At 35.1% G+C, this 11,162-nt stretch overlaps 1 protein-coding gene across 1 annotated transcript; it reads left to right on the forward strand.

The window, feature by feature from the left end:
* The first annotated feature begins 623 nt into the window (after nt 1-623).
* Nucleotides 624-10,162, forward strand: LOC110807572 (signal recognition particle subunit SRP54 2). Its single transcript, XM_022032737.2, has 9 exons — nt 624-999; nt 1,772-1,871; nt 2,033-2,186; nt 3,532-3,682; nt 3,766-3,914; nt 7,822-7,922; nt 8,084-8,241; nt 9,336-9,450; nt 9,565-10,162. The coding sequence occupies exons 1-9, from the start codon at nt 769-771 to the stop codon at nt 9,891-9,893; spliced, it is 1,488 nt and encodes a 495-aa protein (XP_021888429.1). The 5' UTR covers nt 624-768; the 3' UTR covers nt 9,894-10,162.
* Nucleotides 10,163-11,162: the final 1,000 nt, after the last annotated feature.

The raw sequence follows: 11,162 nt of genomic DNA on the forward strand, positions 1-11,162 counted from the left end.
ATATTATGATTTTCAAGAGACTATATAGTTTTATTCTTATATTATATATTTAGAGCTTATTTAGTTATATGGATAGACTTTTAAATTTTGGCGATAATAGATTGTAATAATTTATTAAGTCATTTAATTATTTCTAAATTATTACAACAAAAGGATATTGAGTAATAAATTAGACCAACCAATTACACATAACTAAGGTAACTAATGAAATTTGTTGTTGTTAATAATATCTAAAATTTTTCAAATTTAAGTTATGGTAAAGATTTTATTCATTACCTACCAATATCAGTTCATTATCAGTGATATTTAATAAAATCACAAAAATTAAACTTATTAAAGATGAACATCAATATAATAGGGATTCTCTAGCTATTAAGAACAAAAAACGAATCTTTTTATTGTTTTTTCTTTTAAAAAATTATTTCTTTCATATTTTTTTCAACTTATTTAATAATTTAAAATAATATTTAAGAAGAAAATAAAATAGAATGAGTAATATATTCTTTTAAAAAATACTATGTTAAACTTAACTGGAAACTGTTAAATTACGTAACGATTTCACACTTTTCTTTCAATTAAGGGTTTTGTAATAATATACTGTTATTTTCTGATTCACAATATAAAACCTCACCCGACTCTATTCACAATTTCTGATTTCCTCTTAAGATTAGATTTTCTCCCTCTCCGCCTTCTGCGTCTCCATATATCTTCGTCTGCTCAAAATCTCGATACAATTGCTTAGGAATTTTGCAATACTCAGTAGCAAAGATGGTTTTAGCTCAGTTAGGAGGGAGTATTTCCCGGGCCATACAGCAGATGAGCAATGCCACGATCATCGACGAGAAGGTATTGAATGAGTGCCTCAACGAGATCACGCGTGCTCTCCTGCAAGCCGACGTGCAATTCAAGCTCGTGAGGGATATGCAGACCAATATCAAGAAGATCGTCAACCTCGATGACCTTGCCGCCGGACACAACAAGCGCAAGATCATTCAGCAGGTCACTCGCTTTATCATCTTCTTCCTTTGTGCTTTTGGCTTTTCCTCTTTCAATGTGGCGATTAAGATGCGAGTTCTAATGGGTTATTTGATTATGTAGATTGTTTAATTAAATAATTTCATGCTGTTTCTGGATTTCCTGGAATTAGTTTCAGCACTTGTGAACCCAATGATGAAGTGGGATAACATGTTCATTATTTTTTTTATTGCATATTGGGATAAATTGGGAGTTCATATGTTAATTAGTTTTGTGGGTAGCGAGAAAAAAAAGTTCTTTTCCTGGGATAATTTTGTTGAGTTTTAGTGATATAGTGTCCTCCAAAAGCTCATCAAATCTGAAATGTCCCTTTCCTTTTGGAAATTTTGTCTAGTTATCCTTGAGAAAGGATGAAATTTTGGAAGAGAATAGTATCCCTTGTTCAGAACTTATCCTAAAATTGGCTACTGCAGAATCGAGTTTATTGAGTATCAGCATGGTCTTTATGAAGGATTGTATGAAATGGAGTTGTTTAATAAGTTTAACAGTAAAGTTGGTGTCAGTCATGTAAAACTCCATTTACTAATTATCAGCATGGTCTTTGTGTAGGGGTAGTCTATGAAATGGAGTTGTTTGAATAGGTTTAACAGTAAAGACAGTCGGTCATGTAATACCAATTCAACCTTAAGTTTTCTTCTTGTGATTGCATTTTCTCTCTTTTTTAGGGAATATTATTTTCTTTATTTTTTATGCTCCTGCTCCTAGTGCAGCTTTCTAATAGGTTTCTTTGTTATAGGCCATCTTTAATGAGCTGTGCAAAATGTTGGATCCTGGAAAGCCTTCCTTCACTCCAAAAAAGGGGAAAACAAGTGTGGTCATGTTTGTTGGTTTACAAGGCAAGTTAACTGTTCAGTGCAGTGTTTAACTGGGCGGTCATAAACTTACATGTCCTCCCACACACCAAAAACTGAGTACACCATTCCTTGATTCTTCATTACATGATTGATTATTTCAATTTGGTGTATTGATTCCTTGGCCTGATTGTGACCCATCCCAGGATCTGGAAAAACCACAACATGTACAAAGTATGCATATTATCATCAGAAAAAGGGCTGGAAACCGGCTCTGGTGTGTGCAGATACTTTCAGGGCTGGTGCTTTTGATCAGCTGAAGCAGAATGCTACAAAAGCTAAGATTCCATTTTATGGAAGGTACGATGCAGAATCTGACAGAGACATTTCTGTTATTTGTTTCTCTGCATTTGTCTTTTCATCTTATATAGGAAAAATATTATATGTTTGGACCTGTGTTTGGACAATGATAAATTATTTTGTAAACTCTTGATGGGTTAAGATGCATGTGTATTTTAAATATTATTGCCAGTTAACATCTTTCAAATATTGTCTGCTTTTCTTCTTTCTTCAGGGGCGACAGTCCTCCAAAGTTGTCTTTCTCTTTTTCTATCAAATAGTACTTCTTTTCTATCCAAAAGAAAATCATAAGTTCTGTCATGTGCATATGTTCGTCTTTTTGTTGTATACATTCACGCATGTTGCATGTGTGGACAACCTTGGATGAGTTGCATCAAACTGTTAGTGCTTGATGGTTTTTTTCCCTATGTCTTCCTCCTTGATGCATGGCCTTTTGACTTGCGAAGTGCAATAACTGAGATAGTGTTATGTTTTCGAGACCAGGATCTTGTTACCGAGCGGTTCACCAGATAATCTGATTTCGGGTTCTGCTTCTTTCCCTTGTTATGATTCCTTGAGCGACTTACTGTGAATTATTTCCAAGTTCATCAAAGGGTGCTTGGCACTTTGAACCTCTTTAGAGAGAGTTCCAATCTTAATATTTGTGATTGTAATTCAACTTGCTTTCTATTAATTATAGAGTCCTTTAAATAGGACTAGTCTCATTACAATATAGGAAACTTTTAGTTTATGCTTCCCGTAGTAGAAATTTAGGAAATTCCTAATTAAGAAATAAATTTTCAGATAAAATAAAAATTCCTAACTAAGAGATAAGTTTTCCTATTGAGAGATAAGTTTTCCTAATAAGAGATAATTTTTCCTATTAAGAAAGAAGTTTTCCTATAATAGAATAACTTAGCCTTTATCATTCCAACTAGTTATGGCCATGTCTGCGATAAGGTTGACCCATGAAGGAGTCTGTAACAGATAGATTGGTAGCCAAAAAAGATATTCTTCAGCACTTGTTCACAAATTTACAGAACTTGAGTTTCAACCATGCCGCTAATTATGTCAAGCTTTTGGAATATAGAAAAATTTATTGGTAACTAGGGTCTAAACAACTTTTTTTGTTGTTTCTGCTTTCTTGTTTCCTTTTTCCTTTTCCATTAAATGTCATATACAAACTGATTACATGTGTTGTGATCCTAAGGCACCTTCTCAAACTATTTGAGTCCACATCTTAATCTTTCTAGCTTCTTGATTGTAAGCTTTGTGTATGAGGAGAATCTAAATCCGGTAGAGGGATATATTCATATGTTTTACATAACAATTGTTTCTCCCACCTGGGGTGGGTTCCTTTCTACAGCTACATGGAATCAGATCCTGTCAAAATAGCAGTTGAAGGAGTAGAAAGATTCAAAAAAGAAAATTGTGATCTTATTATTGTGGATACTAGTGGGCGTCATAAGCAGGAAGCCGCTCTTTTTGAAGAAATGCGTCAAGTTTCAGAAGCAACGGTATTTTCTGGCTTTCTAGTGATATATCTAATTTTGTCTCCAAGCGATTGTAATTGCTGATGTCTTTTTCACTTCTTTCACAGAGACCAGATCTTGTTATTTTTGTCATGGATAGCAGTATTGGGCAAGCTGCTTTTGATCAAGCTCAAGCATTCAAACAAAGTGTCTCAGTTGGAGCTGTTATTGTTACAAAGATGGATGGTCATGCAAAGGGTGGAGGTGCTCTTAGTGCGTAAGTATGGTTTTGTTTTGTTTTGTTTTATTTTGTTTATTTCTTTAATTTTTTTAAATTCTATATTTGGGTTTAGTTGCAAAGGAAAGAAGATGTCAATATCCAACACAAAAATGTGGATATATTTGTTAAGGCTATCATTTGCTTTTTAAGATATTATTTTTCTATACGTTTAAGCCATTATATTGTATTTTCCTCTACCTTTATTTGTTGTACTTAACAAGCTTGGGGAAAGTGAGTCCTTCGCCATTCGTGGCTTGACAAAACCATGTTGAAATAGTCCCGATAAGCTCGATGCTGTAATACTTATAGACATAAGAAATTGAGCACGCATTGTCCTGTCATCCCACTCACTAGCATTCCCCAGAAGCCCCCTTAGTTGGAAGGTTACACCATCTAATGTCCTTAACATCATGAATACCGCACTTCAGGGCAAATGGTTATGGAGAGCTTCTAGAGAGGACCAAAAACTATGGTAAAAGGTGGTTATGGCTAGTTGGGGAGGGAGAGACGGTATTGGCTCTGATAGAGCTATTTCAAAACCTCATGGCAGGAGTTTGTGGAAAAAAATCATGATGGGTAGTCAGAATTTCTTGGAGTGCACTCGTTGGAAAATTCCTAAAGGTGATAAAATCTGTTTCTTGGAGGACATGTGGATCGATGAATATAAACCTAAAGACACATTCCCTAGCATTTATGCCATTGCACAAGACAAAAGCTCTCTGGTGCAAGAGATGTATTCAGTGAGGGGTGACCAATGGGATTGGATGGTGCGGCTTTGCAGAAACTTGAATGATTGGGAAGTTGTTGAGTATCAAGAACTACTGATATTACTTTCCAATTTTAAGCTAGATAATCACAGTGATTAGAGGGTGTGGAATCTTGGGAAACATAGCAATTTTTCTATAAAATCATACTATAACAAGCTCGCAGTTGGGACAGATGGTGAGTTTTTAGTTTTCCCTGTAAAGCTGATAGGGGAGACTAAAGCTTTCCCCCAGAATGGCCATTTTTGCTTGGGAAGCTTGTTGGAGAGCATATTGATGATTGACATGCTTAAACATAGGGGGAAGATCTTGGTTAATCATTGCTATTTGTGTAAGATGGGGGCTGAAACATGCAATCACATTCTGCTGTGGTGGCCTCTTGGGGCTGAACTGGGTCATTGCAGGTTCTGTTAGAGAGGAGCTGTAGGCTTGGGCGGGTTTATGTAATAAAAGAGCACATCTTCTACTCATTCCGTTATCTATTTTTTGGGTAGCGTGGAAGAAAAGAAATGCTAGAGTTTTTGAAGGGGTTGAGGGGAGTTTTGTTCATATTAAAGATAGATGGTTACATGTTTTTGGATTTTTGACTTTGGGTCATGACGTTAAAGGATTAGATGATTTTGGGTATGTTATCGACCATTTGATTGACTTGTAAATCTGCATTATATATGCAGGTCGTACTCTCTTGATACCATTGTTAATAATACTTTTACACTCTTTTATTAAAAAAAATAGTGTTAGTTATTCATCATCCTTTGATTCTTGTAGGTATTCTAGATTTGGTTTCTAAGAAAGGTAGTTTTTTATGATTGTTCTCTTGCTTAAATAATTCATGCCCATCGTATTTTATGATATAAGCTTCTTTAGCATAACTTTAACAAATACTTCGAGTTCGAAATGCCCCAGTACCCTTTGTCTCCCTTATGCCCTTCTTATAATTTATAGAGCATCAGAACCTTTTAGGTTCTCTACTTTTGTCCTCTCCATTTTCTTTTAAACTTGGCTTTCAGCATTTATTAGTCTCAGGGTTTCTTTTTGTATTAATATTAAAAAATCTGTTTAATTCTATAGCTTAAGAGTATTTAAGGCCTGTCCCTTCCAACCCTCATGATTTAGCCCGGTGGTTTGCTAATATAAGAAATATTCTTCAACACCCAATTAGACACCTTTTCTTGGTTGGTGGAGACATCCTTGGTAGAGTTGAAGTCATCAAGATCTTATTCTTTCTCCTCTTCCATCCGCTCGCATAACCCACTTTTTCCGGAAAAGACCTCAAGACCATCTTGCCACCTCCCAAAGATGCTAGTGGCTCAACAAGGTTGATATCCATCCCCATATGAGATGTAAAATAAGTAAGCAAGATGACCTTATGATTCCCTTGTCGCTTGTAATGATCATTGAAACACGCGACATGCAAAGCAGAACCCCCTTTGGGAATCACCCACCTTACTAGAGTAGTTGCTAGGTTAGTAATGCCAACAAAAAACTTCCTGGGTGCTGAATGCAAAGCATGCAAGTTTACTTCGGATGCGCCTATCTCAGAGTCTATAATGCTAAGGAACAAAGGGGAAGGCTCTTTGGTGGCTACTGCTTCCCTGGAATAACAGATTGGACATCAATGAAAGCTGGCTTCTGGCAGGTTTATTAGTAGGAACCATTTCCCTTTCTCAGTAGAAGAAATTTTTTTTTTTTGAAATAACTCAGTATAAGAAATTTGGTTTGACAAGGCCCAAAATTGACCTATGCCCAACTCGCTTATTGGTGATAGGGATCTGCTTCCTTTGGATTTTGAACTTTTTCAAAACCCAGTTTAAGAAAGGATCTCTCACCTGTGCCCAATATGCAAATCGTCTCTGCTAATGACCTTGAAGGAGGCATGTCTTGAGACAGAGAGCGCACTTTCATTGCGATCTTGAGATTCTCCTTATAGCACAGACACTGTCAAGCCAGTTTGACACAGAGCTAGATTCCCTTGTCAGTTCTACCTTATTAGAGGTTTCCATCCCACATGAATCCCCATAATAAAGCCTATTGTTCCTAAGCTTGAAGGTGAGAAGGTGTAAACCAAAGATCTCTTGAACGGCCTTCATAAGTCTTCACCATCCATCAATTTAAGAGCCTATTGGAAAATGCATTCTCCTTCTAACAATCCATGCTTCGAAGTGATTACCAGAAATTAGCATTTTTGTTATCTTCCAGGCAACCCAAAGTCTCCTCCCTTTGCTTATAAAGCAAAAGCAGACCCAAGACTTCGGTTCTTTATCTTAGAATTTGGATAAAGAATTGATGAACCACTCAGTCTCATTCTTGACAAGAGAAATGGAAATATGAGACCCCTTGACATATTCTAAGACCCTTAGACAGTCAAGCTCATGACCCTCAAGATTGAAATCAAAAGATTTTCTACGGATAGCCAGACATCTCTGAGGAGAGACTGCTTTGAGAGAAACAAACTTATTGACTGGTCAGGAACCAGTCAGCACGGCGAAAGCAGTTTAGAGATGGAGTGAAACCATTCAAGGGAAATGAGAAGAGAGGAGAGAGAGAGAGAGAGAGAAGAAAGAGAGCTCGAGTCAAGTTTTCAGTTTCATCTTTCATATCTACACATAGATCTCGCTTCCACCCTAGTATGGTGCCATGTTGACACCAGTGGGCACTAAAATTTAAGAGTCTGATCGACACAGTCTTAATTGTTCATTGGCGTTATCATAAGACATCTGTCTGTTGCCCTTATTGTACGGAAGCCTTAGCTTACTTTTTAGGTCTGTCTGTTACCTTTCTTTTTTTATGGAAATTGTACAAGTTATTGATCTTTTTCTTTTGGACCTGCACTGAAATGGTAAAGGGTAAAGTTTGAGCTGGGACAGTTGGTAGAAGGAAATGCCTTGTGAACATTTTGGATTGGGTTTTTGAGAATCTTTGAGCATCTTATGTGTAGTGTTTTTGGTACAATTTTATTTTCTGTATACAGTGGACTTCTGCATAGTGTATCTGCTTGCTTTGGTATTCTTATGGAAAAGCTGCTTCCTTGTTTATTTACCAGATTTATTTAGAAATTTTAACTCTCTTATTAGCCATGACAATCAAATCATTTTTTTAAAAAATAAGACAATCAGATCATCTTTTATTTATTTGAACAGAGTTGCAGCAACAAAAAGTCCTGTCATCTTTATTGGTACTGGAGAACATATGGATGAGTTTGAAGTTTTTGATGTTAAACCATTTGTTAGTCGTCTCCTTGGTGAGTTCTTTTTTCTAGTCTTTCAGCTTCATTTTTTCAGTACGATAGGCTTTAAACTTCATATTACAAATATACTTTTTTAACTAGTGAGATTCATGATTCTCTTTATGGACAATATTACCATTTTAGGAGTAACTATTTTATGATTATGTTTCAACCAGGCATGGGTGACTGGTCTGGGTTTATGGACAAAATTCATGAAGTCGTTCCCATGGATCAACAACCTGAGCTTTTGCAAAAGCTTTCAGAAGGGAGCTTTACATTGAGAATTATGTATGAGCAATTTCAGAACATACTTAAAATGGGTCCAATTGGCCAGGTTGGGAAAACTGCTAGTGACTGCTTTTGGAACATGGCTTTTTATTCTTTTTGTTTCTGTTACTCTCTGTTTGGACGTGCCAATATTTTAGGTCTCTTATTTGCTGGTTTGCGTTGGATGGTATAGCACTGTTGTATGTGTAACTGATCTGTAACTTGTTAACTTCACATATGCGGATAAAAACTTGCATAGATTTTACTGAAATTTCAGTTTTCTTTTACATTTAAGTTTATCATTTATTTCATGGAACTGCCTACTTTTATTATTGGAAAATTGGACTTTTCTCCCCACAGGTTGATTATGATAAAAAGTAACTACTGACATATTGGAGTAAAAGGTTGGTAGTTGTCTGCTTATTTGGTTTCTCAGAAGTGTAATTAATTTAATGACGAGGATAGGGCGGATATTGTTAAGGAGACAACCAATGGAATACGAATAAATTGACATGCTGAAAAGTGTAACATTCCATTTCAGTAGAAATAATCATGAGATATTAAATGGTTATATCTTCCCATCTGCTGTAAAATGAATAGATGTTTTCAGTTATATTTAGTCCTATAGTATTATAGTATTCTGATTAATTATTTAGAAGGATGAACTATGCTTGTGACTGGGTTACTATATGGAACTATTATTTCCAGTTTCAGAAGATTACAAGTATCATATGTGAATGATGCCTGTAATCTTATTTGACTGGACATTTTCATGTTAGCAAGCATGCCAAAATTCAAGCTGCAGCCGGTAATGCTCTTCATGCAAATAGACCTGAGCTAATAGCAACTGAATTCTTGAATACTTTCAACTGTAGGTTTCAATTGTGTGCTTGTTGTAGTATGTGGTTGATCTGAAATTCACCTAATATTCTTTTAGATTAAATAAAAGATTTTATCTCTCAGTTACTTTTATTGGTAGATGAGGTTTGCTATCTTTCTCTCTCTTACTCTCTTCTTCCTCTCTTCTTCATGTTTCTCGGACATCTATTTAACTTTGTGTTTTAGGTATTCAATTGTTTGTTGTCCTGGGCATGGCAAGATAATATCTCCAATGATTTTTGAGCATCAGATTTGAGGTATTTTTCTACTTGTTTGCCACAGGTTTTCGCAATGCTCCCTGGATTTAGTTCTGAATTAATGCCAAAAGGTCGTGAAAATGAAAGCCAGGCAAAGATTAAGCGCTACATGACCATGATGGATTCAATGACCAATGAAGGTATGTCAATGTTACTTTTAAATTATTTTCCTTTAAGCATTCTGGGCATCCTTTCAAAGCTAAATTTCCTAATATCTATTTTGAAGTGGCTGATTATGATTTGCTACCTTACAGAGTTGGATAGTCCAAACCCAAAGCTCATGAATGAGTCACGAATTATGCGGATAGCTAGGGGATCTGGGCGAAAAGTCAGAGAAGTTATGGAAATGCTGGAAGAGTATAAGCGCCTTGCCAAGTTATGGGGAAAAATGAAGGGACTTAAGATTCCCAAGAAAGGTGAAATGAGTGCCTTGTCACGGAATATGAATGCGCAACATATGAGCAAGGTCCTCCCACCACAGATGCTGAAACAGATTGGTGGAATGGGTGGTTTGCAAAACTTGATGAAGCAAATGGGATCGGCAAAAGATATGATGGGTATGTTTGGAGGTGGCGACAAGTAGTCTGCAAACCCAATGCCTCTGGGTTGTTGAGTTGTAAAAACAAAAAGAGAACTCTCAGTTTTCAGTGAGAAAGTGATGAGGAACCATTTAACTGGAAGGGAAAATTTGGATTATCAGAGGTTGAATGTCTTCCCAAATTGTAAACTTAGGTTTACTAATTGTACGAGGAATTTTGTTTAGTTGATTACTTGAATATATTTGTCTATAAGCAAATTCTTTTACATCATGCTTAAATATGTTTTATTTAGATCAAAATTATTATTTCTTAACTTTTTTCTTTGAAACTTTGTTTTGTATAATTGTCATGCCAAGAGGGATCATGCCTGTGTTGTACACATTGGGTAGAATTGTATTACCTGCCGTATTAAAATTTTTTCAGTTTATGTAGTGTGCTAATTTCCTATTTAGTATCTTAAATATAATATAAAGTTTAGACGCTATATAAATATGTGGGTAATATTTTTCTGTTGTTCAAACCGCTTATAAATAAAATTATAGGATATTCTTTCATGCTTGCATGCTTAATCCTTATTGATTATGGTTTTTAGTATGTGATTCCATCTCTTATTATTGTAGATTAGAGTTTTTCTTTTTCGAAATATCTTTTGATCTTTTTTAAATTTTATTTTATTGTGGTACAGATATGACATCGAGAGTTAAATTTTGCTTATGATATAAAATTTGTCAATCCTTCAAAATTTATGAGCCTAATCTAAAATCATTTAAGGTGTCTTTGGTTCATTTCTTGGGTAATTCATTTATAATTTAATCTTATAATTTTCAATTACAATATCTTTTATTTACATGATCCAACTTTGAAATCCTAGACAGAGATAATCTAATTCAAGCTTTTCAAGGCAATGATGTGTTTCCACCATAAAAAGATTCAAGGTGGGATGCCAATAATTCAAATATTATAATTCTGTTCTAATTCAAAGAAAATGCATGCAATAGGTACCGTAGCTATCTTCTAATTGAAAGGAAATTCATGGAATAGGGGGCTATATCTAAGTGTTCATGAGAATTTAGAGGGGGTGTCAATCGAATTTTTCAAATTTAAACAAGCTAAGGTAAGAAAGTAAATATTCAAAAGCAAATTGAAAACAAAAATTAATTTACAAATTTTAATTAAAAACAACATATTAAAAGATAATAGAGAATAGAGATTACAAATGCAAACTACAAAAATTCAGTTACTAATTTCTTGACTATATCGTTAACTCAAACAATTTATTTGAATATCTTTTTTTCAGATATAGCTCCTAAAAT

Source organism: Carica papaya, chromosome 5, assembly GCF_054855325.1.
Source record: "Carica papaya isolate Zhongbai chromosome 5, ASM5485532v1, whole genome shotgun sequence".
Classification (NCBI taxonomy): domain Eukaryota; kingdom Viridiplantae; phylum Streptophyta; class Magnoliopsida; order Brassicales; family Caricaceae; genus Carica; species Carica papaya.